Here is a 27,051-nt window from a genome sequence, read left to right as displayed (position 1 = left end):
CTCCCTGTTTTGCCACTCACACCACTGGTCCTATAGGGCTCATCCATCCTGGATTCCCTGTATTTTCAGTTCCTATCTGTACCAGTGTACCTTCTTATGTGTAAGATTTTTTGCTACACTCTACAAGCAAAAAGAGATAAGAATCATTCATACGCGTATAAAAGTATTAAGTGTATAAAAGTATAAAATGTAAAAAGTAATAAAGTAGAGTAAAATATAATTCAAGTAAAGAAAGAAAGGAATGTGGAAGTTCATGAGAAGGCTTGCCAATCTTTCATTGACTTCCATCTTTTCACCACATGATTTGAAATTTAATTGTTTTTATAACACCCCTGAAACCAAGCACTACTTTTGAATAAATTCTGACTCATAGCGACCCTATATAACGTAGCAGAACTGCTGCTGTGGTTTTCACAGATTGTAAATCTCTCTCCCTCAGAGGGTATCTGCTGACCCATCACCCACCACCCAACTCAACTACACCGTCAGGGCTCCTGCAGTCCCACATGGAGCCTGAGGCAAAGCCAGGAGACTGCTTCCCAAAGCCCTCTGCTTTGATTCTTAGTGAGCCTCCCAGGTGCTATTGAGACAAGGCTAAAGGATTATACAAGGTCAATTGCTTGGGAACTTTCGAGAAAAGTGAGAATGAAGGAATGGGTTAAAATAGGAGGCATCACACATTACTCTATTTTCATGAATACCTAAGGTTCCCTGGCAATCCACCTTGCTCTATTTCATAACTTTATCTTAATATCCACTTGAAAGGTTCACTAAGAATCAAACCAGAGGGATTTTAGGAAACAATCAGCTAGGCTCCTGCCCAGGCTTTATTCGTAACGTAACGGGTTTGGCTAGGAATCTGGGTATAGCCCCTACCTAAATCACACCCTTCCCCAGTAGTCCTCTCAAGTTGCCCAATGCACCCTTTCTCACCCACAGAAGAGCTTAGATAACATCCAAGATGCTCCTTAGCAACCTGAGCCCTCTTCTAAACTAACAGCTAACTCTACAGCATTCCTAATCGACATGTGGGCCAACCGTTGATATTGTTATTGATAGATACCCTTGAGACGGTGACCACTCCTAGATAGTGATATATAACAGAAAAAATAAAGTTGTCTAGCTCTACACCATCAGCTCGACTCACAATTGTGGGGATATCTGAGCCCATTGTTGTAGCCACTGTGTCTATCAATCTCATTGAAGGTCCCCTCCTTTGCTTACCAAAAGATGTACTTCTGCAGTGATTGGTCCCCGTTGATGATATGCCCAATGTAAAGGAGACAAAGTCTCTTCTCACTATAACTTTTGAATCTAACCTCTAAATTCCCAGAGGACCAAAACAATTCTCCAGTATCTTTACCCTGTGCTTGGGACACAATTCCAGTCTTTTACCCACATGACCTAAATAATCCAGCCCCACCTTCATCCACCTTCTCTTGCACCTACCTTTCCTGGCCACTGCCAGAGTCTCAAAGAAGCTGTGTTCTTCTCCTCCCTGCCCCCCTTGAGGTCCTTCTCCCTGCTGAAACCTTCTTGCACAGCCTACATGCTGCTGGCTCAGAGAGGCCTGCTAGCCCGAAGCTATAAATTTGGTACATTCTTTAAGACTATATCTGACACAAGACACATTTTCTTCATAATGTTTAAATTCGTTTTAAATATGAACATATTCAGTGCAATTATTTTTTATCTGTACCACTGAACTGAACGCTCATCCTAATAATACGAATGCCCTGATAATACAAACTGATGCTCAATATATTTTTTTAATTTTTAAAATTGACTTGTGGTTGTCCGAGGTTTATAGGAATTGAAAGTCTGTCTTATATTTTGGTAAGTATTGTGCTGATGTTATTATTTTCGGAACAAGTTAATGAGTAAATAATGAGGCCTGGTGGCACAGAGCAATAAATATTGGGCTGCTAATTGCCTGCTTAGTGGCTCAAACCCACCAGCCATTCCTCAATAAAAAGATGAGGTTATTTACTCTTATAAAGACTAACAGTTTAATAAACCTTAGGGCCCATTCTTTTATGTCAGACAGGGTCATATTATCTAGATAGTGTGTTTGTTTTTGAACTATAAGGAATGAATGTTCATGGGGGTTTTATGTAAACTGTCAATCATAGCTTGGTAATAGCCAAATAAGATTTGATTTTTTAAAAAGCTATATTCCTTTAGTGCCATAGTTGGCAGTTCCATTGTTTACCCTAATGAGATAGTTAAAGTTTACTGTGCCAACCTGGCCAATAAACACAAGTGGGGTTAATTGAAGGGCTGAGGGATAAATGGCTCAGTGAGCCTCACCTTTCTAGTTCTCAGGTCTCTTGCTTTCTGATGGTAGAACCAGGGGGCAGCTGCCTTAGCCAGTTCCCTGCTTCAGCTGGCAAGGCTCACTTCCTGCAAGACATCCCTGAGGAGAAGCACCATAGACCTACCCTGATGTAGCCCTGGGTGCTAGAGCAGCCGTGTGGAGAACCCTGCCAGCGTGTGATGCTTACATGTTCACTGATTCAACTTGCCTCCTGCCTTTGGCATCATTGTGTGTGTTTTATGAGAAGGAGCAGCACTTTGTGGCTTGGTGTCAGACTTACCGGCTTGGGCAGGACTGGGTTGTGATGTTCTCTTGATGTGCACTTACCCTTTATATAAAACTCTCTTTTATACAGATGACTTTCTGTATATTTCTTTCTCTAATATACCCAGATTAACACACCTTACTTTTTCAAGGGGACTGATAACACTTGGATTTTCACTAACATTGAGAAGAAATGGAAACCCATTTTTAGAGATGTTATGGACGAAATGGGCCCACTAAACCAGATGACACATACCAATCTTTGATTTAAAATTATAATAGCAAGGCTACTCTGAATATTACTTATTTTCTGTTGGAAGTTTCCAGACAACCAAACACTAGAATACTGTAGTTTTAATTTCCTCAAGGCAAATGAATCAGCTGTGCTGCTATCAAGCTAAAAGCATCTAAACCCAAGGATATTTATTGACAACCTATTCAGCTAATATTAAAAAACCTGGTAAAATCTTTACAAATCATTTCTTATTCCCAACATCCTAGACAATTTTTTTAAAATTTTTTTTTCCTAGACAATTTTTAAGTAGCAAATTAGGAATAAAGGTTGATATCCACTTTCTGATGTAAAACACACACAAACACACACACATATATACATACTAATAACAAAATTCAAAGATGATCAAAATCGGCTATCAAAAGATATAGCATTTGGGGTCTTAAAAGTTTGCAGGTAAACAAGCAGCCATCTATCTAGCTCAGAAACAACAAAGCCCACATGGAAGAAGCACACCAGCCTTGTGACCACGCGGTGTAGAAGGGAAAAGGTCAAAGAATGAAAAATCATATCAGTGGGTGCCCACTTCCCAATATGATCACTGAAGACAAATATGTACATAAGCAAATGTGGTGAAGAAAGCTGATGGTGCCCAGCTATCAAAAGATATAGTTCCTGGGGTTTTAAAAGCTTGAAAATAAGCAAGTGGCCATCTAGCTCAGAAGCAACAAAGCCCACATGGAAGAAGCACACCAGCCTGTGTGACCACAAGGTGTGGAAGGGATCCGGCATCAAAGAACAAAAAATCATATCATTGTAAATGAGGTTGAGTGCAGACTGGAGACCTAAAGCCAATCTGTAGACAATTGGACATCCCCTTACAGAAGGGTCACAAGGAAGAGATGAGCCAGTCAGGGTGCAGTATAGCACCGATGAAACATACAACCTTCCTCTAGTTCTTTAATCCCCCCACCCCCCACTATCATGATCCCAATTCTACCTTACAAATCTGGCTAGACCAGGGGATGTATATTGGTACAGATAGGAACTGGAAACACAGGGAATCCAAGGCGGATGATCCCTTCAGGACCAGTGGTGAGAGGGGTGATACCGGGAGGGTGGAGGGAAGGTGAAGTAGAAAGGGGGAACGGATTACAAGGAGCTACATATAATCAATCTCCTCCCTGGGGACAGACAACAGAAAAGTAGATGAAGGGAGACGTCCGACAGTGTAAGATATGACAAAATAATAATAATTTATAAATTATCAAGGGTTCATGAGGGAATGGGGAGTGGAGAGGGAGGGGGAAAATGAGGAGCTGATATCAAGGGCTCAAGTAGAAATCAAATGTTTTGAGCATAATGATGGCAACAAATGTACAAACATGCTTGGCACAATGGATGTATGTCTGGATTGTGATAAGAGTTGTTTGAGACCCCAATAAAATGATTTTTTTAAAATTGTTTTAAGAATATACAGTATCCAAAAAAAAAAAAAGAATATAAAGTATCCAAAGTAAATAAGAATGACTTGCATGATAATTAACTCATAGGATGCTAATAAAACGCAAAGAAAGTCTGAATCTTTTGAACTTGGTCATTTTAAATGAACCGTTTTCTGTGTGGGGGTATGGGTATGGTTATGTGTGTGTGTGTGGGTGTGTGCATGTATGTAATGTATAGGACCTTGTATACACATGTGTGAGGTCCATGAGGGGGCTTCATATCCTCATGGAAAATTGAAAAATAATGGAATTTTACATGAATTTTTTAAGCCCTTTAAAGGAATAGTCCTTGATCTGTATGGCTTGCTTTCATGCTTTGTGGTTAAGGTTTAAAATCAAACATAATTTGAAATTTCTTGTCAGAAATATTGAGCAGTATATCTTTATAAAACTAATTACATCATTGTTTCTATAAGCCATCATATACAAATAACCAAAAATCTGTATGTCTTCTATCTGAATTTTTATTTCCTTTATATTTATAGCTATGAGAATTACACCAAAGACACTGCCTTTTTCCCCCTAAATGTCCAATCTCACTATTTCTCAGGCTTTAATATTTAAACTCTTTCATATGATTTCAAAGAAATGAGAGGTTGCTAATTTCTCACAATCTAAAATACAATGTTCTATTATATTGTGTCTATAGATAAAAGTGAAACATGAAAAGCATCTTAATTATAGGTAGAATTCTAATTACAAGTGCATATTTTATTTTTTTAATGTTAATGAATTGTCTCGCTGCCCACAAGTCGATCCTGACTCATAGTGATTGTATAGAGCAGATTTGCCCCTGTGGATTTCCAAGACTGTAAATCTCTAAAGGGGGTCAAAATCCTCATCTTTCTCCTGTGGAGTAGCTGGTGATTTTGAACTGATGACCATGTGAATAGTAGCCTGGTAAGAATACAATTATGTCTTACTTTCGTTTTTACTTTTCTTTTTTTTTGAGTTCCTGTCGTATTCTGAGAATTATATCTTGATGAAAATTGTTTAAACTTAGTGTGACTTAATCAAGTTGTTACTCAAAATTTCAGAGTTTCCTATGATCTAATGTTTTCCACAGAAGGAAACTTTTCATATGAGATACATACCTATAAAATGAAGGACGATCTATTTGTATCATTTAGTCGTCTATAAAGATGGTACAACTATTTGGTTACATTTAATTCCTTCATACTACTTAAAAGGTTGTGTGCTTTAAATTCCAAACACTCACGTTACAAACTTATGTTATATAACTTGAACCTACTTTTTAAAATAGCATTTGAAGATCAGAGGAAAAGTGATTTGTGTAGTTTTGTATATTTATAGAAACATACAGGTAGGAATAAAGGTACCCTCGGTGGTTTGGATGATTTGATGGTTCCATCCCATCATCCTACCCCCACCCCCACCCTCCGCCACTAACACCCCCCAAATGTAACTTTTTTTTCACACAAGTTAGAGTCTAACCCAGTTTATCTCTGATAGTATGAGGACAAGCCGTACTCAGATATGTAGGGCCCCAGAGGGGGTGGTAGGTTACATGTTGGTCTCCAACACTCCAAACTCTGCCATCGAGTCAATGCTGACTCCGAGCGAACTGCCAGGGGCTGCTGAGTAACTGAACTGTAATTGTTTAGGGGAGTAGAACCCCAGTCTTTCTCTGCGGAGCTGCTGGTAGTTTTGAATCTCCAACTATGCGGATCACAGCTCAATGTGCAACCACCGCGTCAGGTCTGAGTCAGCAGCCATTCTTTCATGGAATGGTGGAGCTATCTCCTCCCAAAAGTTCCACTCTTGGAAACACCAGAAACATATCTGGTCTGTCGTACTGGGCAGCTAGAAGTCAGAATTGACCCCATGTCAGTTGACTGGGAATATATGTGCATGTGTGTATTTAAGATATACACACATTTACATAATACATTCGAAATTCAGTAAAAGCTTCCCATGGTTAAAAAGTGAAGAAAGCAAAAACTACAGAGAAAAGATAATGAGTTAGAGAATCACATTGCAGAGGACAGAGAGAGGATACGTTTTTGTATATTCTTCTGCAGCATCTATAGATCTGTTATAGATTCATTATGATACATCTGCTCATTTATATGAGCCTCATCAGCAAAATGATCCCTCTGTTTACAGCTATTATGAGATAGAAAGCCCTTTCCATCAATACAGCCTGCAATTTACTGGCCCAATAACAAAATAAGGATGTATTTTATAAAGGAGCTCCTCCTATCTGGGATATCCGTATCAATATTTTATGTTCTGTGACAGAATAGAAAATACTAGATATGAAGCTGGTAAGAAGAGACAGTGAAAGCTGAATTAAAGGAAAATTAAAAACTAAACATTGAACTAGAAAAGTAGGATAGAAATTATAAAAAGGTGAGTTCCAGGCGAATATATCTTGCATCTGGTATTTCTTGTGTTTCTCCTATGTTCTAACTTCAAATTTAAGACATTTAACTCTTGGGGTTCTAAAAGCTCAAACATAGGAACAATTTTTCCAGCAGGCTCAGGGTCTAGCAGCGTTTTGTTCTGTTCTGCGTAGTGTCACTCTGGGTCGGAATTGACTCAACACCATATCAGTATCCAGGTGCTGCAGTGAAACAAGTCCAAGAACACACACACACACACACACACACACACACACACACACACACGACCAGATTTTTGTCGAGCTCTCAATCACCGACTATAGAGATGTCATGGCACAATGCCCATATGCTTTTAAATGTCAGCAAGGATGTGGTCTCCAAGCATGACAGTGACATGAGATAGACAACATAAAATCAATTCTAAACTCTAGGAATTGGCCTTATCACCTCTCACTGTCCATCCAAACTAACATTTGCTTTCATATTGTTGAAATACTGGCTCCAATCTCTATCATTCACTTATATCAGGAACAATATAGACAATCCATCTGAGGGCTGCGGAAAAGTTGTCAATGAGCAATTCTGTAGGAAGCAGAGACTCTCACATGACAAACGTAAATGGAGCTTACCCTCAGACAGATTAGCTGTACCTATTCCTGTAGCACCCGATTGTACAGGGGAGTGATTTAGTTTGAATAGTTACTATGCAGGCTTCTCTTATTCAATGGAATACTTTCTTCTTCTGGAAAGAAGATCCTTAGCTTGAATAGGAAGTTTAACTCTTGAATGTACATGTAAATTGGAATTTGATGGCATGCATTGCATAATTTTTATGTATGTTTATTAAAAACATCAATAGAGGACAAATTTACCTCATCCCACATCAATTGGTTTCTCAGAAACTCAACTCACTGCCATCAGTCAATGCTGACTCATAAGGGCCCTGACTCTCAGAACGGCTCCTTTTTGTTTCGGAGGATGGAAGTCTTCAGGGGAGCAGCAAGCCGTACCTTTCTGGGCGGAGCAACTGGTGGTTTCAAATGACAGGCTGTGTCATTAGCCATCTAATGCATTCCCCACAATGCCTCTCTACTCCGCATAATTCATCAGCGGTCCAGGGAGTCAATATGCGTCAGAACGGCATCAATACCACCTCACACCCAGCAACAAGAAGAAGATATAGATGTGGGCCTGGCTGCTTATTGGCAGTTAGAGCATTTTTCTGGAAGATTTTCTTGAATTTCCTCTTGGTTTTGAAGACAAGGCTGGCATTCTATCTATATTGCCCATATAATAGAAACTATCTGAACTTTCCAATGGGAAGCATGTATCCAGGGGTTGAATTCATATTGCTTGCAAATCCACAGCTCAGTTTAAATGTACACTAGTTCAAATAAGTGGGTTTAGGTGACATCGTGTGCGTTTGGCCCCAGATTGACCCTGTGTGCAAGAGAATGAAACACTGCCCAGTCTTGCACGATCCTCGCCATCATGGCTGCAGCTGTCCATCTGACTAGGGCTTCCTCTTTTTCTCTTCTCTTCCTTGTCCAGTAGCGGATCTCTCTTGACAACATGTCCAAAGTACATGAGACCATGTCTCACCATCCTTGGTTTTAAAGAGCATTCTGGCTGTACTTCTTCCAAGACAGACTGGTTGGTATTTTGGTTTCACAATTCGTTCAATATTCTTGGCCAGCACCATCATTCAAATGCATCTGTTCTGCTTTAATCTTCTTTCCTCAGGGTCCAACTTTTATATGCTTCCGGGCGATGGAAAATGCCATGGCTAGGGTCAGTTGTTCCTTATTCCCCAAAATGAGATCCTTGTGCTTCAACATTCTGGCCCTAAAATGCTTCCTGTGTCATTTCACCTTTGATCATCCCCTAGTAGAGGTCACATAGTCTGCTTGTGGAAACCTGCACTCTCTTGCAAACTTCTTAGTGGGTCTTCATGGCCTTCTATGACTGACCCTTTTCAAGCAAACTTTCCAACCTCATTTCCATCATCCTCTCGGCCTGATTTGTGGACTCCCCAGCATCACAAATGCTTTCCAGATGACAATTACACGCTCAATGCCACTAAGCCTCCCCTCCGTTGACCTGTCAGACGAGTGTTCTCACAAAGCTCCAAGCAACCTGTTAAGTTCTTGTGTCCAGAGCCTGCAGGTCAGACTTCTTTGAGAACTATGCTCTGACTTGAGACAGCTTGAGCTGGGAAAGCCTCGCCTCTCAGCTGACACATAACAGACACACCCTAAATGTTTGCTGACAAATGGAGGAAGAATCAAGCTGGAGTAAGTTGGGATGAAGGGAGGGGAAATGCCCATTTTTAAGCTTGACTTGCCTATGGTTTCATATCTGCCTTCAGACCCCCTACTGGAAGGGGAATGAATGTTTTCTGGTCTACAGAAAACTACTTGTGTTATACCACGAGGCAATATTTTCTTTAGTTTACATTTTTTAAATTGCATGGAAATTTTACTTTAAATAGTATTATTACAGCAGTGAGGAAATTGTAAGGCAGTCAAATGCCCACATCCACCAACTAAGCCTTCTGGGAGCAAAGTCCTGCTTGCTCATTTACACATCGTCTATGGCAGCTTGGGCAAGTCTATGACGCAAGACATTCTTAGGGCTCAATAGAAAGCAAATGTTTTGAGAATGATGGTGGCAACAAATGTGCAAATGTGCTTCACACAATGCATGGATGGATGGATGGATGGATGGATGGATTGTGATAAGAGTGTGAAAGCCCCCAATAAAATGATTAAAAAAGAGAGAGAGAGAGACCATTCCCTGGAAAATGACATCGTAATTGGTAAAGTGAAGGGCCAGCATAAATGCACACTGTACACAAGATGAATGACAAAAGTGGTTGCCACAATGGGCGCAAACCTAACAACTGAGAGGAGGGCCAGCATTTGGCAGTGCTCCACTCGTTACACAAGGAGTCACGGTGCCTTGGAAGTGACTAGAGTCTCAATGACACCTATCAACAGCAATATGGCCGTTGTCACCGTACCAAAAGGCAAACAAGAAGTCTTTGTGACAGAATTCATAACACCACAAAGCTAATGTAGTTACACCTGGGTCCTTTATAGAAACAAACCTGCCACATCTAATCTACAGGATTATAAACCTAATGTTCACAAACAGAGCACTGGAAGTGTACTGAGCAAGATGCTGTTATTGAGCAAAATGGTGAGGTTGAGGATGAACGATGAGTCCTGCATGGATTTTGATCTCTTGGGATTATCATTAAAGTTAAAACTAACAACTAAATCTCAGCTACCAGATTGTACATGATTCCTACAAAACATCTGAACAGGTTTTAGGCCAAGAAAAGCGATTTTAAAATAAAATGAGAGGAAGTTGTTCTGTCCCCTACTGATTCAAAATAACAAGCCCAGGAGAAAAATACAGAAAGAACTACAATTCATGGAGCCCGTCTTAGGTATGACACACGCCTCCTGCACTCTGTTGTGGTGCTCGGAAGATCAGATACTATTGAATATCTCACAGCTACTACTGAATAGCCTCGAGGAGCTGCTCTCTGTCCACGACTACCCCACTAATGAGGAAAGTGCAACAGTTAAGTGCTCCACCTCTTGCTGGAAGTTCGAAGCCACCCACAGGGACCTCAGAAGACAAACATTGGGATGTGTTTCCTGAAGGTCACACAGTCTTTATTACAATAGGACAAGTCTGCACACCTCGGGCCAGAGTTGCTATGAACCAGAATCCATTGTGCTAAAAGTAGCAAATGGATTATGTTGTAGATCATGTTCCACCAAGATGTATGATTATCATTCTTGTCTATTTACAGTTACAACTCATATCGTTTATTACCTTTCCCATGCGATGTGATTTAACAATGTATTAAGCGTGTCCTGTAATTGAATACCATATGCCTTAGAATAAAACTCTCCTTGCCATGGAATTGATGCTGACTCACAGCAGTCGCAGAGGAGAGGGTAGAACTGCCTCGGGGAAGTTTTTTCGAGATTGTAGCTGTTTATGGGAGTAGAAAGCACTGTCTTTCTCCTGAGGAATGGGTGGTGACTTCGAACTACTGACCTTTCAGATCACAGTCAACTCATAACCACGTGCCACCAAGGCCGCCATTTGGAATCAAAAGCGCAGAATCTAAATGGAAAGAGGAAACATAGGGAGAAAGTGGGAGAAGGGAGGCTATGTTGACGGGATTACAATGAATGAAATGAATCAAAATATGTATTTGGTGAATCTAGACCTGATGCTAGGCCCTGTATGCCTTCATGCAATTCACAACAAAAAAGGTGGAGGGGTTTTTTGGTTCTTTTTTTTTTAGCAGAAGACCCTCAATGAGGTGGAGTGACAGCAACAGCGATCTGACACGTAACAATGACCGTGTAGATGGTGCCGGATCTGGCAGTATGTTGTTCTGTTAGGGTCACCACCACCACCACATAATTTAATGATAATAGTAATGTAAAAATAACAGCATGTTCTACCTGCATGCATCCCCTTGCTTCCAGGTGTTCTGACCTACAGCCATGAAAGGTGGTCGGTGAAATGCAGTGACCGTGCTGATAGATTTGTCCATCTTTTCCTGTAGGTTTGATGAAATGTTTGGGTGTCCAGCTCAATGTTGCTTTTGTCGGCACAGAGAAGAATATATGTAGAAAGTGCTCATAGCCTTATGTGTTTCCCTCCTGTTCTAGTTTTAAGTAGACAAGCATCCTCCCAGAGACTTTGAACTACACCACGTTTCCCTGTCTGCCCAAATCACTCTCACTTACATCCTGATCATCAAGAGCAAAATGAGAGCGGTATGTCCCGTTGCACTTAGCCACATTCACTGGAAGAGGCGCTCTCTAGGCAGTGATGCAATACCCCCTAAATGGGCACTATAATCTGCTGACCTTTCAACTGGGACAGAACACGCCTAATCTGAATCGCGTTCTGCCTTTGCCCTCACTCCTAAGTATCCCTTGGGCCCTTTCAGTTTTATTGCTTTCCTGGCTTCTCCCTGTAGTTAGCTATCTAGATCTCTGATTATTTCCCTCAAGAATTCATTTTACCAAATAAAGCACTGGTAAGAATTTTTTTTCTATCTTTAAAAAAAAAATCCTGCCTGTGTTAGTTCTTTTTCAGGGAGGGTTTTGATAGTTTCCCACTGTTGAAATATGTAACTACTTGCTGTTTTGTTCTCTGCGCTAATATCACTAATAAAGATGTTAAATCAGACCTCACTTCAAACGGATCTCTAGACATCAGCCACCGAATCGTTACATTTTCATCTCTGATTGCCCTTGGGTATTACCACCACTTAACAAGATAGTTCACTTCCACGGGGTGAGAAGACAGGTTACAGGAAGCGTCTTGCAGCGTCTTTTAAATGCTGTTTGTTCAGACTCACACAAAGGCTTTGAAGCAAAAGGCAGTACATATCCAAGAAGAAGACCAGACGTACGTGAAAAATAAGTTAAAAACATAGAGCGAAGAAAAAGATCAGAATGATTCAGCAAAAACCTGAGGTTTGCCTTAACATATCATCTAAATATTGGCCTGCATGCCACGAGAATTCTGACGAAAATCTAAGTAGAAAAGCATCACCTTGTATTTTCTAATTGTCACACAACAGGCCACCAACCCTGGAAGCTACCTTATTCCAACTGTGCCAGGTGTGTGATGTGTTCACCGGATGCAAAGGGAGCTAGTGAGGATTATAGATAGTGATAGTTTCTCCCTCCCCTTAAGTTATACTAGCATATAGGTACAGACATGCATACATATGTACGAATCCCATTTATATACCCACGCGTATATCCGAGTGTGTATATATACACATATATGTATAAATACAACTTCATTGTAAATCAGACTCTCCTTTCCATCCAAGTGCTCATGGGAAACTCCCAGCTGCCACCCTCACACCTTCTCATTAGATGCATCCCTTAAAATCTCCAGAGGATTTTAATTAGTGTCTTCATCAAACAAACAAAATGCTCCTTAGATATTGTAGAATATATCTTATTAGATACCACTCTGAAAAATGATGTCTAAAATCACCTTTTCATTTGATGTTCACCGGATCCATTGTCAAGCTTTAAGAAGCATTAACTGGTTTTCGAAAAATTGTTCACTTGGGGTACTTTTACCATTTCAGTTTTATCTGACAGTAACCCTAATGGGTTCATGAGACACGCTTTTTGTTAAAAAAAAAAAAAGACCATTGCAGCTATTGAAAATTTAGCAACATTTTTTGGTTTGTCAAAAGCTTTGACAGTGTATAAGATCGAATTTGCAAAAGAGCCCAAGTGGTATGAAGCCCTTTCTTGTCTGCCTTTTCCCCTCCATGGAAAACAGAAGGTATTAATCACTCGATTTCAAAGGCAGCTGACCGGTGCTATTCACCGAGGAGCACATTCTCACTAATGTGGCCCCTGAATGACGCTCAAGGCTTTTCTTCTTGCTCTGAGTGGACCCTTAGCAGGCCGGTCCCCCTGCAGCAACCCTCAGCCACTCAGGCTCCAAAAGGATTCGAGATAATAGGGGAAAGAAAGCTTCATTGGTAAAAACAAAAGTTTGTAAAGGCAAAGAAATGGGAGCACCGTGGTCACGTTGGAGACAAGTCGTGATTCATGGCCTGCCCTGTGCTCTGCCTCTTTTTCTCTAACTCAATACACGCTTTCGTTTGACTGCTGGATAGGAGGGGGCCCAGCCAGTGCACCTCTCCTAGCAACCAATAGCAGTGAGCGAAGAAGGCATGTCCACCGCTCAAAGGGAAAGCGGAAGAAGCCGGGGTCTCACAAAGCCAGACACATGTTCTTTTGCATTTGATCCCAAATTGATTATCAGAAAGGATTCAGTAAATGCTAACGAGTTCTGCTTTGTGTGAAGGTTAACAATCCATAGGACTAAATATCAGCTTGTCCAATTGCTATCTAGTTGAGTTTCAAATGCTGGTCCAATTCACTTTATTCAAATGCTCGGCTTTGCAATTTCTGATCCCCTCCACCTCACTTAGTGTTCATGGGACTCACCCCTCCCACACAGCCTAGGGTCGATTTCAAAATGCAAAGATCACGTGGAAAGTCTGAGAGAACCCAAGTTCAGAAAGTGTACCATACACTTGTACTCTGATGGAGACAGACTGCAAGGTTAACTGCCTGATTGCCTTCTTTGAAGGTTATGATTAACTGCTGTTTGGAAAAATAAAGCCATCGCTCCAAAAAGAAAAGCTGAACTAATTTGGAATTTAAATTTAACAGGATGAGACCTATTGACTGAGAGCCTCACAAATCGTGGAGAGTTTCCTAAGTGCAAGTGATGAGCATCACATGTGTTAGGGTTCATGAGGGAGGGGGGAGCAGAGGGAGGGGAAAAATGAGGACCGGATGCCAGGGGCTTAAGAGGAGAGCAAATATTTTGAGAATGATGAGGGCAAAGAATGTACAAATGTGCTTTACACAATTGATGTATGTATGGATTGTGATAAGAGTTGTAGGAGCCCCTAAAAAAATGATTTTAAAAAAAGAGTGCAAGCACAATTATAATTCAGAACCTGCTTAGACAGGTAAGTGTTCTTTAAAAGAAGCTTGTCGATTTGTCTGTGACAAGAAGACAAGCATCCAACCATCTCAAAAATCTACTCTTCCCTTGTGTATGCAGGGAAACTAATAGCTATGTGTGCCCCAAATCCATAGCCATGTGCTGGACATATTTTCCCAAAGTTTTTCTTTCATTCTGCATTAAAAACTGACATTATCCAGACGTTCAGATCACAGAAGTGGGATTGAAACACTTAAAGACATACTTGGGTACAAAATCATCTACATGTTTTCAGGAGAGCCCAAGAACGATCCCCAAGTTAAATCTGTTAGCACTTCTCTTCCGATGGAGGCAGTCAGCTGCAGCGGCGTGTCTATGCTGTGGGGGAAAGGAGATGGCAAGTCCCAGCTGAAGGACAGCTTGAAGATGTGTGAATACAGGGCTCATGCACCCTGGAAATGCCTTTTATTGCTTATTTTTAATTCTCAAGATTTTCACTGCATACATACAGGGGGGAAAATGTTCTGAGAAGGTGGCATTAAATGTTCTGTTTCCCAATCGACTGTGTATGGGAAAAGTCAGATAAATATCAAATTACCTGCCATTTGGACATTTTCTTTTCCAACAGCTGTGCACTTTCTACCTACCTACTCTTTCCTCATGGACAGAGGTGTTTGGGGTGGGTGCACAAGCCAGGGGGAGTTGGTTGATGACTCTTTTTTTTTTTTTTTTATGGGTCACTATTTTTTTTTTTAAATTAGTCAATTTATTGGGGCTCATACAATTCATTACAATACATAGATCAATTGTGTAAAGCACATCTATACATTTGTTGCCCTCATCATTCCCAAAATTCTCTTGCCTCTTGGGTTGATGACTCTTGGTGTTTATTTCTCTTCATCTTGAGTGGTATTTTATGATGGAATAGAATTAGCTGTTGGATATTTAAAATAAAATGCTCTCTCTAGTTTAATGAATCAATTACGAAAGTTGATTTTCATTGCATTTGACACTACACTAAAACTCCTCACTTTAAAAGAAAAGTCAAAAAGTACAGCCTAACTGCCTGTTGCTAGGTCCTTTCAGATTCCCCTTAATGTCAAGCAATCCTGACTATATATTCTACATTCATCTCAAACAAACAAACAAACAAAAGACATGGCCATGGAGACCAGTAAGTTCACCAACATTTACTAATAGTTGGAAAGATTATTGTAAAACTTTGCATTGCAGCTTTAACCTTGGCTTTTCAGTTAGCTTAGTACAAGGAACACTTCTTGACTTAGTTTTCTTTTAAAAGTCACAAGTTCTCCCTTTCTGACTATATTTATGAACATTTTAATTGGTTATAACTGTTACACAGGTTTTGGACAAATTTTTTAAATTCCAAATGGGTTTTAACTGAGTGTTCCTTGTTTAAACTTGAAAAATGGAGTAATGGAACAGCTAGGCAATATTCTATGTTCCAAAGCTCATTTACAAAAAGGCTTGGAACTGAAAATTAGGGAATGAGATCCCTCATCAATTCTTACAACATAAATTAAAAAGTGAGTGTTACCTTCCTCTGCTGAACTAAAGCCGCCATGTTCCATATGGTTCCAGTTACAATGACCATAAACCTAGGACATTGATCTAAAACTGGTGTTTCCTTAGTAGCAGTCGTATTTTTAAATTTCATATATCTATAAAATACACAAGGGCAATTAGACATTAAGGAATGAAATGACATGTGATTCATAAGGTCAGTGAATTTTACCTTTTATTAAAGCCAGTGAAGATTACCTATTATTATCCATATTCATGAGATTGAGGCCAATACAAAATGCACTCAGATTCAAGAAAGACTGATTCCTCCACCCTAGACAGGTATTTATAGTCTAGGGTTTCTTTGTTTTTAGATCAAGTTTTCTCCATCAATTCAAAGTTAATAATAAAGAATAAACCTTTAGAGTGATGTTCTTAAAAAAGAGTATTTTGAGGACTAGGGAGAACTTTGGCCATTACAAAAACCTTATCATATCTTTGATAGTGGCTTACAGTTAATGAGTCGGAAGACCACAACTGGGATCTAGAGTTTCTAGTTAACCAAGTGTCCTTTCAGAGAGAGTAAGGACCTGGCTTTAGTCCACTTCCCATTTCCCACAAGTACAACCATTCAGTAGGCAAAGGTGACTGACAGAGAACTGTAACAGACTATTAAAGTCATTGTCTAGGAGAGGGGAAATCGTCATCAGGAGCTATACCTCCCCACACACACCAAAAAAAAAGCCAGGAAAGACATTATTCATTTTTCTGTACTAGGCGTTTTTAATTGAAAGCTAGTAATTTTGTCTCTCACAAGATTCATCTTCATGATATTTTATGTCAAACGTATCAAGAAAAATATATTCTGGATAAAAGCAGTCACCAAGAACCAAAAATCCAGGGCTGTTAACGTATATTCTATTCATTAACAAAATGTTATTTGTAGTGTGCCTTTCTTGCTTATTCCTTTCATGCATAATACCACTCGGGAATCCCATTTGTTTCTTAATCAACATATGATGCAATGGCAACACACATGTCCTAACACATTTGTCACCATTGCATAGGTGTGGCTCCAGATGGATCCCCTGAAGGGGCAACGAAAGCTTTTAATCAGTCACCTGGAAGACATTTGCTTGGGAGATCATACTGAAGTTTTTTGAAATGTCTACTGAATGATATTTACTCTGGGGTCTACTAAATGCAGGACATTACCTAAATTTACCCCTTGTAAATTGTTATCTTCTTACTTCAGATAAAATAAGGAACAATATTTCTGCTACCAATAATAGCAATAATAAGTAACACTTAAATGGGGTTATAAAGTATAATGCACTGTTCAAAGCAGCATGTATCTCCCATTCATCTAATCCTCAATTTAACAATATGCAGAAGATACTGTGATCATAGTACTGATAAGCAAACAGGCACAGAGAGATAAATTGCTTATTCAACATCACTCAGTAGAATTAGAATTCATGGCTGGCTGACATGTTCAATAATCATCTTCCACATCGCCCATATGGACAAACTAACCACACTGCAATCAAACTAGACTTGTCTTTCCCTTTGTAAACCTTTGTCGATCCATGCTATGCTTCCTGTTAATCTTTATACCTGAAAGGCGGTTTCCTATCTTTCTATCAGTATCCCACTCTTGCATACCATCCAGGTTAAATGACCCACTTGGTATTGTTCCTTCCCAGCTTGCACCATTCTTTTCCCAAGGTCTTGGAGCATGTTGACCACACATTCAAGTCTATGGGTCTGAAACACTACATTTTTCTTTGGCCTTGGCAATTCAGTGATGGAATTCTTGCCTCCCATATCGAACAAGGGGGTATGAATCCCAGCCAATATCTCTTGTGCACAGCCACCGGTGGGAGCTTGGATCATTGCTGTGACATTTGCAGAGCTCCAGGATTAAGATAAACTAGAAAGAACCAATCACCAAAATTTCTGTCAGTGAAAACCTTATGGATCACGAGGGTTTAATCCACCACTGATGATGACAATGGCTGACGACTGCGGCTGTGCATGGAGGCACAAGGCCACTCATGCCATCTCTCAACAACACTGCTACTTTAGTACCTTACACGGAGTCTTCCCTTCCAAGTAGTATTCTTCTCGAAGGCGACAACGATCTCACATGCCATTGTGCTTCTTACCGGTCCCAGCAAATTGCCTTTTCTATAATAGATGCATGTGCTGTATCAAAAGAGTCACCACATCGCATGCATCTACAATAGAAGCATGTGTTGTATCAAAAGGCAGCATGTGTTGTATCAAAGAGTCACCACATCGCAAGCTAATGCTCTTGGTGGCAGGAGCAGAAAACAGCTGTCCATGTTCAGTTGCAGATTCTGAATCTACTGCTGTGGAGTTTCCAAGTTGAAAGCTGCAAACAATCTCTCTGAGGAGGTGGCAAGATGTGGAGAAAAAGTATTGGGGGAGTCTAGTCTCAGCTCCATCACTATTTAGCAAGGACATCTGTGACAGGACACATGAAATCCCTGGTCTGTAGTTCCATGTGGCCCCCCAGTGAGAGAGGTGTATTGCTGAACTATAAAGGTTCCTTAGAGCTTTGAGGGAGGAAACATTTATTTTTTGAGGTATGAAACATTTAAGGTTTGAATTTAGCATTGCTAAGATGTTTGCTCAAAGTAACATTTAACTTGGTTTATTTATATTTATGAAACTTTTCAGGAAAACATCCAAGACAAACTGCATGATAGAAAGAGAGTCATAGGGCTATAAGAAATTAAAGGTTGCTTTTCACGAAGATGGAGCCTAACAAAGGCTTTAAAAGCCAAGAAGGCTGTGCTGAAAGGTGTCCACAGCCATACACACACAAAAAGAGAGAAGATCCACACGTCACCCACCTTCTGATGGCCCAAGACCCTGAGACTAAGAAGGCAGCCCAAATACCCAGGGAAGAGCGCCCCAGGAGAAATAAGCTGGACCATTATGCCATCATCAAGTTGCCCTTGACCAGAGTCTGCCATGAAGAAGATCGAAGATAACAGCACACTTGTGTTCACTGTGAATGTCCAAGCCAACAAACACCAAATCAAACAGGCTGTGAAAAAGCTCTGTGACATTGAGGTAGCCAAGGTCAACACCTTGATCAGGCCTGATGGTGAGAAGAAGGCATATGTTCGACTGGCTCCTGACTATGATGCTTTAGATGCTGCCAACAAAACTGGAATCATCTAAAGTGAGCCCAGCTGGCTAATGCTAAATAGAAACATTTTCAAGATAGATATATAAAGTGAAGGTTTATCGTTATACCATTAATATTAAAACTATACCTCTCCAAAACATCTCATTCAAATATAAAGACCACTATTTTTCTTTACAAAATGAATTCAAAACACATCTACCTCATTCATTGCTGGTGTGCATATAAAATAGTGCAATTCTTCTGAAAAACCATTTGGCAATTCTTCTTCAAAAAGTCAAATACTGAGTTATCACATGACCCAGCAATTCCATTTCAGGTCCATATCCCAGAGAAATGTCAGCATAGGTCCACACGAGAACTCTTACACAAATGTTCATAACAGAAGTGTTTCTAATAGCTCCAAAGTGGGATCAACTCAAAATGACCATCAGATGATGACAGATGCACAAATGGAATAGTATTTAGCATTAAAAAGGGATGAATTCATGATACGTGCTGCTCTTTAGATGCTCTCTGAAAACAAATGCCACTGGAGAGAAGTCAGCCCAAATGACCGCATTTCATATGATTTAAGTTCTATAGAATTCCCAGAATATGCAAATCCTCCAAGAACGAGCATAGTGATTTCTTAGAGCTGAGGTGGGGTGTGGTTGCTCACTACTGAGTGGCTCTTCCTGGTAGTAGTGCTCTTCGGGGAAAATGATGGAAATTCTCAACCATTAGACAGTGATGAGGACTGCATCCCTCTGCGAATACTAAGATCCAATGAGTCATGCACTTTAAATAGCAGAGCTCTATGGAATAACATCTCAATCATATGGATGGAAATCAATGTTTAAGCAGCAAAACTTAGGGCATGTTTATTTTGGCATCTATGCCCACTCTAAAGAACAAAATTTTGGTTAAGATGCCAGTTAACACAATTTCAAATTATTTTCTTATGATGTCAATCGAAGGTACATCTACAAAGAGGATCCTACCAACCCCAACCCTGAATCAGCCTTAGTTGAATGTCAGGACTGATAAAGTCCTGCTCTTGACAATGCAGCAGTGGACACTGTGGGACAATACTCATTCCTGTAGAGATGACTCTTCGTGCTCTCTCTTCTTTTTCAATTATTACAGAGCTATATATTTGGAAGCCAATTTTGGAACTCATCTATTAGTTTCTATATTGATTCTATCTCCAAACTAGAATAATCATTGTTATTTTTTGTTAATACTGTAATGGAAATATCGAATGGGAAATAAAATATCTAACTGTACAGAAAAGGCTCAATTTTGGACAACACATCATTGTATAAGTCAATGTTTTTCAATAGATGGGGAGGTGATTATGTTGTTGTGAAGGTGCAGACACCTATGAAGAATCATTTGATCACATGCATAATTAAAATGTACACAGCGTTCTGTAAGGTGCTGGAAAACACGGCATTTGGAAGGTTCTGGGTAAAGAATGTCTGTATCTTCATTATAGAGCTCTGAAGCTATAGGGCTGGGCTGCAATCCACATGGTCGGCAGTTCAAAATCACCAGCAGCTTTGTGGGAGAAAGACTGGGCTTTCTACTCCCATAAACAGTTACAGTCTCGGACACCCCCAGGCAGTAACTATGAATCAGCATTGACTGGATGGCAGTGAGTTATCTTATTTATGTGTTTGTAAAAGGTCAAGCTACTGTGATAGGAGCTTTGGTGGTGGGGATGTGGGATAAACATCGGGTTACTAACTGCAAAGTCAGTAGTTCAAATCCAACAGCCACTCTGTGGGAGAAAGATAAGCCTGTGTGCTCTCTTAAAAAGTTACCCACCTAAGAAATCCTTAGGGCCAGTTCCTTTTGGCCCCAGAGGCTTTCTATGAGTCAGAGCTGATCTGAAAGCTGAGGTGGGTGGCAAGCTAATGAGAAGGGCGGGAATGGAAGCAGGATGATGGTTTTAGTCAACGACAGTTGTCCAAGTTTTAGTTAGGATGATAATGTGGAGTTAACAAGGAAAAGAAAAAAACGGTTTCATATGTGCTTGAAATGCATCAAAACAATCAGAGCAACTTATGGATGCACAGAGGAGTCTATACATGGATGGATCCTGGTACACACAGATAATAAAACTTTAATGTTATAATCTGGACAGGAGTTTTGAGGATTCACGATAAAATTCTCTCAGATTTGTTGTACTCTTATGATTGAAGTGTTCATAACAAAAGGCTGAGACCATCACACAACAGACACAAACAAACACAATAGTTGGTGGCAAGATAAATTTTGAAAGAAGAACGCACAATGTTTGCTAACCCGTTGCCTACATGCTGGGAGAACAAGTCAAGATCACTTGCAGAGTGGACGGTGCATACATACTCCTCTGAATGGTGGTGCCGTCCATGGAGAGGAGAAGACTAGAAAGAGGAGCAGAGTCTACCTCGTTTTGGAGTATCATATATTCTCATTGGACACAATCAAAGGTTGTTATGGCGTCTGCTGGACATGCCAAGTTCTGCTCCAGGCACTGGAGATACAATGGCTGTCCCCTCAGGATTCTTCTACTCCACTGAAAAATGATTAGGGCAGTTTGAGACTTGAAAACATAAAGAAGTGCTTAAACCCATAAGGATAAATTAATATCCCAAAGTGGTTCAAGCAGCAGTGGTTCAGTGCTAAGATTCTAGCTGTTCATCCTAGACACCCCAGTTCAATTCCTGGCCAGTCCACACCAGATGTAGCCCATCAGTGAGGGCTTGGGTTTTATTTTGATTTCAGTTTCTGGTGGAGTTTACAGGCTAAGATGGAATAGAAAGAAAGCTAGGAATATCTACTTCCAAAAATCAGCCAGTGAACACTATGAATCTCTTGGGTCCTTTATGCAGGTAACTTCCACGAACTAGACATTACCTAAGAACAGCACAAAGTACAGCAGATGGAGAAGAGATTAAGGATTCAACTCATGACCACGCTGTTCCAACAGTGTTCTGAGTGAAAGATAGGTAACTGGAGTGAGTGAGCTACTCTTTGGATGCTATATCAGATCTCCATTGGGATATCACTTATTGTTAAAATGGCTAAGTGTTTAAGGGACTTTAAACCATTTAAATAGCCTTTCATGCATTCTTTAGTTAATAATTTTAAAAAGAAATAAGATCAAGAGCCAGAACAACATAGTAATTTAGAGTGACAGAGCCATTCTGTAAATGTTCACTTGTCTCCTTGAACTTAATCCTGAAACTTCTCTCGGCCTAACGTGAAAAAACGGGATGCACAAATGGTTAGGGTGATCACCTGCCAAGCAAAAGGTGAGAGAATCAAACCCCCCAGAGATGCTTGATGGAAAGGTCTAGTGACCTGCTTTTGGAAAGGCAGTTACTGAGAAACTTATGGAATACAGCTCTGCTCTAATGGACAAAGCATCTCTGAGTCAGATCTCATTCGACGGCAGCAGGTCTAGGTTACACAAGATTTTATTGTATTAAAAAAAAAAACCCACACAACAGTGGCATCCCAGACCTCAAGTGGACATATCCAAAGGCTGGGCAAACAGGATATATATTCCCTAAAATGTAGATATTTTTTTAAAAGAATTACTCCTGAGATACCCTTTTTCTTCACTCTTAGAGTTTTTCTGTAATTCTCATCTGCAAATGAAATTTTAAAAAGAGGAAAGAAAAGAGGCAAATATTTTTATAGCAGTCATGAAAACAATCTGAAATAAACAAGCCTGGGCCTAAAGATGAAGGAACTAGTTAAACAGCTATTACTCGACCCACCCACTACATACATAAGGAGCTAGATTACTATATACAAAGGGCTTCAAGACATTTATAGGAAAGTGAAGTTAAAAGAAAGGAATTTTTCTGTGAACTTTCTGAAGCCCCATCATATCCATTTCCAAATGTATGCAGTGTGTTTTATGCCCTTTCCTTATGGTCCAAGATAGTACTTTATAGAGGCGGTCCAGAGTGGCAATGACCAGAAGGGCTGTATTTGTATGACCTCTGCTTTGTATTTAAGGACACTCGTGTTTCATGTCCTAAAGAAATCCTTTGGGTTTATTTATGGTCCACATGCTCCATAAAACAAAAGGTTATTCAAACAAAGCAAATTCAAATGTGATTATTGCTGCATACTTGCAAGAGCAATTTCTGGTTCCTTATGTGCAGTCAGAGTTCTTCTATGGACCGCACATGACCATGCTAATGAGCTCATTACTGAAAGTAGCAGTTTAGTAAAATGTATGAACCTATATGAGGTTATATAGCTGCCCTGTACATACACATTATCTTTATCTCTCCTAACACCATGTGCGCCACCTTCATTTAAGAATAGTTGGGGTAAAGATAAGAAAACTTTTCTCATTTGAAGGCATCTCCTTACAATCATTCTGTAACTATCAGGTTGCAATTATGTATGGGATATAGGTTACATTTTGATCTAATGAAACTATCTTTTGATGGTCCAGAGTGGATACCTGCAAATGAATACCCACCTCCATCCTTAGTTTTCAAAAGCAAAGCTGGAAAATGAAAACTAGACTCAATCCATATGTTTCCTATATAATAATTCAGAAAATTAATCCTTTGGTTAATTAATCCACATCTCAAGAGAAAATCTTTATTTGCACCGGAACTACAAAAGTTAGTCTGTAGTTTTCAGGCAATTTAATATTTACTCTGTTTAAAGTCTTACAGGGATGGGATGGGTAATGAAAAATCATAAATAATATTAGCACATATCTTCTATGAGGAAGCAAAATTCAACATTTTTATTTACCATAAAAATGCACATATAAATAACCCACCAGGCAAATTTCAATGCAAATCCATGTATCATTTGTCACTGAATAAAATTAATTTCTGTGTCTAACACTGGAATATCCAGTATATCTTTGAAATGGCACAAGCTTCTCTACATTTCAAATTCATGGGGAAAATAAGCAAACACTTGTAAGAAGGATAAGAAGTTCAGAAATCACCAGATCTTGGAAGAGTAAGGAAGCTTAAGAGCTGCTTCAAAGCAGGCCATTCATGCATGAGGAAACAGTCCTAGGGTACAGAAACAGCCTAGAGGGCAGTGTTGTCTACAACCCAAATTGTCAACAATCCCTTTGGAGTGACTGTCAGCATTATGAAGTAAATCAAAAGCCATCCAATGTCAAATACTTGCTTTCATTCTAACTGAGGAAGAGTGTCCACAGATCCTTCTCTTTCGACCTTAATGATCTGATATATATATACATATATATATTGTATATACCCCTATGTATAGCCATATACATATATATACACATATATTAGTTTCACAAGCAAACTATAAAAATATAACATTACCTCTTCACTTTTAACTAACTTCTCAATCCAGTGCAGATTTCCACACTATCACTATGAATCCTGCTTGTATAACTCTGGCTCACCCACAAACCCTCCCTTATCCTCCCATGTTAAATCAGAACAAAGGTTCTTTGGGTATCTCTGGGACATAAGAGGTGGGTGGGGAAGAGAAGTAAGGATGAGAGGGAAGGAAAACTGGAGAGGAGAAAAGGAGAGAAGGTGGGGAGGGTAAGAGGAGAGAAATGATGTCTTGCTGCTGCTGTTCCAGCAAGCTGGTGAATGGCATTTGTTTCGTATATGCATCTCCAAGCACCCGAGTACATGAATTACATTCTGTAAAACCGAGTTCTCTGAGTCCCTCTGTCACTTCCACTGAGCAGTTCAATTGTATTCCTCCTAGCTGGGCACTGATTCCTTTTTAAGAACAACCAGAGGAAGTGAAAGAAAGAAAACTTAATGGTAAGTCTGTCATTTAAGACATAGAAAATAAGTAAAACCCAAATCTTCCTATGTATGGCAATCCAATGCACTTGGTACATTTGTACACCTCTGTTCTTTTTAACATGGAAAATGTATTTTAGGAAAAATGCATGGCATTGAGGATACGTGTTGGCACAGTATCATTCACAATGATTGAATCCTAAGCACACACTCCTGGAAGGTGAAAAGAGAACAGCAGTGTGCACACAGGCATGCAGTGCCTACTACATGGGGTGGGGGGGGGGGAGGCAAAGCTACGCAGATAGTCCAAGACTAAAAACAACCACTGAACAGTAGATCATCAGTTTGCCTGGTGTCTACAGAAAGGCTTTCTTTCTGAATCTGAGACATTGGATTCTGTGAAGCAGCAGCTGCCAGGAACAAAGTGTCCCAAGTAATTCATTCGTCCACAATGCAAACGCTGGAGGAAAGTTTATAGAGCAACAGCAACATTGATGCTTTAAATATTTGGACCAAACACACCTCAGATTGTTCACAAATAAAACAATTAAGAATCTACATATTTCACTTTTACAACGTGTGCCTGTCCTCTTTCCACTGCAGACCATCCATGTTCCCCAAGTCTCCAGAAGAAATGAAAGTCTCTGATGTCAAGGATCCCTGGTGTGATCTTCTTTTTGAAACAAGACGACTTTGTAAAAAGATGGGTGAATGAATCGTGTACCCTTTTATTCAAAGAAGCTACAAAGAGGATTTCGCCACAGTCTTGCAAGAAAAGGACATCCTGTGAAAATTCCCCAGGAAAGCCAATCTGGACAAAAGGCAGGGGAATCACAGGCAGAATGCTGCCTGCTTGACAGAGGCACTCACTCTACCTAGAGGGAGCCACCTACAGCACCTGTTTCTGTTCCCCATTGTGTTTGCCCATTGGGGACTGAGCTGCCAGCTCCTTGTAGGGAGCCCTCCCATAGCTGAGGCCGCCCTCCCTGCTTCCTCTTTAAGGGAGCATCCCCCAATCTTACTTTTGACAGCTTCCTCCCCCCCCCTCACCCCCACCCCGCACCACCCCACTCCACTCCCTCCTAGAGCTCTAAATGCTGCCTTCTGATTTCACTCTCCAAGAGGGAGAGCGCACTCAACAGCACACAGGTGGATACAGTACCTTGATCCCCAAGATACTCTGTCTCAAATTCCTAACCAATTGTACCTTGGCTGAAGTGTCTATGACTACTTCACCACCCAAGTTCAGGCAGAAGAACAAACACCAGGGAAAGCGAGCGGGAGCAATAGGATTAGACTCTTTCAAGAGATGGACATACATATTTCTTATTCTAACAGAAGTGGGAAACACTATGGTGCAAGTTCTCAGTTAGTCCATTCCTTCAGCAACAACCACAACAAAAGGTGACGACCAGCAAGTGCCCCTGGCAGCAGCTCTAGAAACAAAAGACCGAAGCTCTGTCCCCAAAGACCCCCCCCCCCCATGCCCAGCCGAAATAGATTTACAGACGTTTATGTCGTTGTACTTGTCACCCACATCCCACTCGGAGCGAAGTGACTTGGGGGAGTGGGGGGAAGGACGAAAGCAGCTTTAACTTACCATCGGCCCGAGCATATAGAAATCCAAAGAGAAGTAGTTTTGCCAACATCAGCAGACTCATTTTGACATGTTATAAAGGATCCAGATTGCTTAAGAAACCAATCCCAGAGAGTGAAAGTATAAAAATGAGTATTAAAAAATATATACAAGAGGTAGGTCCGAAGTGTAGACTTTCCTAGATGCCAATTAAAGTCAAGAAGAGCAAATCACAAGAGCAAAAAGGGGTTGGTGGGAAGGTCTTGAACAGGACACGTTTAGATCCATCCAGTTTCACAGAGAACCCTCCAAAATCGTGTCTTTCCACAGTCGGCTTTCTAAATTCCCACCAATTCGGTCCCAGCCGGAGGGGTGATGCACGTGGGTCTAACCTCTTTCAGCCTCCCGTGCCATCCAAAGCCACGTCCTTTCTTCTGATGGCAAAAAAGGATGAGGGAGGTAAAAGAGCGAATTCCTAGAAAGTGTGGCACCAACTTGCCAGCGCGCCACCGAAAAGCCACTGTCTGCCTACTGGTTTGCTTTCGCCCCGATCTCCTTCTGCGTCGCGGCTCCAAGTCCGGAGTTCTTCACTGAACTTCCATACTAAGGAGGTGTCAGAGCAACACTTTGCAGGCAGCCCGGCCCGGCGGACCTCTCCTGGCAGCCTTTTTTTTGTAAACTCCCTCCACCTCTCTCTTTTGCCAGGCGAGGGGAAATCAGGAAGACTTGGATGGAGAAACCGAACTCCTCCGAGGAGGGGCTGAGGCGGAGGAGGGAGGAGGGAGGAGGGA

General features: G+C 40.6%; 1 protein-coding gene across 11 annotated transcripts in view; it reads right to left on the bottom strand.

Moving 5' to 3' along the window:
- Positions 1-27,051, bottom strand: part of ROBO2 (roundabout guidance receptor 2) — a 1,556,064-nt gene that overhangs the window by 675,341 nt on the left and 853,672 nt on the right. The window contains exon 1 of one of the 11 annotated variants that reach the window (XM_045286137.1): positions 26,285-26,919. The exons of the other annotated variants lie outside the window; for them this stretch is intronic. Within the exon in view, the coding sequence (XP_045142072.1) occupies positions 26,285-26,345 (61 nt within the window). The 5' untranslated portion in view covers positions 26,346-26,919. Of the gene's footprint in view, positions 1-26,284; positions 26,920-27,051 lie in introns of those variants that run through there. 11 annotated transcript variants of the gene reach the window in all.

The sequence above is a fragment of the Echinops telfairi genome, unplaced genomic scaffold (assembly GCF_000313985.2).
Source record: "Echinops telfairi isolate 266 unplaced genomic scaffold, ASM31398v2 ScPeMD7_6;HRSCAF=24_0, whole genome shotgun sequence".
In the NCBI taxonomy this organism is placed as follows: domain Eukaryota; kingdom Metazoa; phylum Chordata; class Mammalia; order Afrosoricida; family Tenrecidae; genus Echinops; species Echinops telfairi.
The sequence above is the reverse complement of the archived record's forward strand: the minus strand, read 5'-3'. Positions and strand labels throughout refer to the sequence as shown.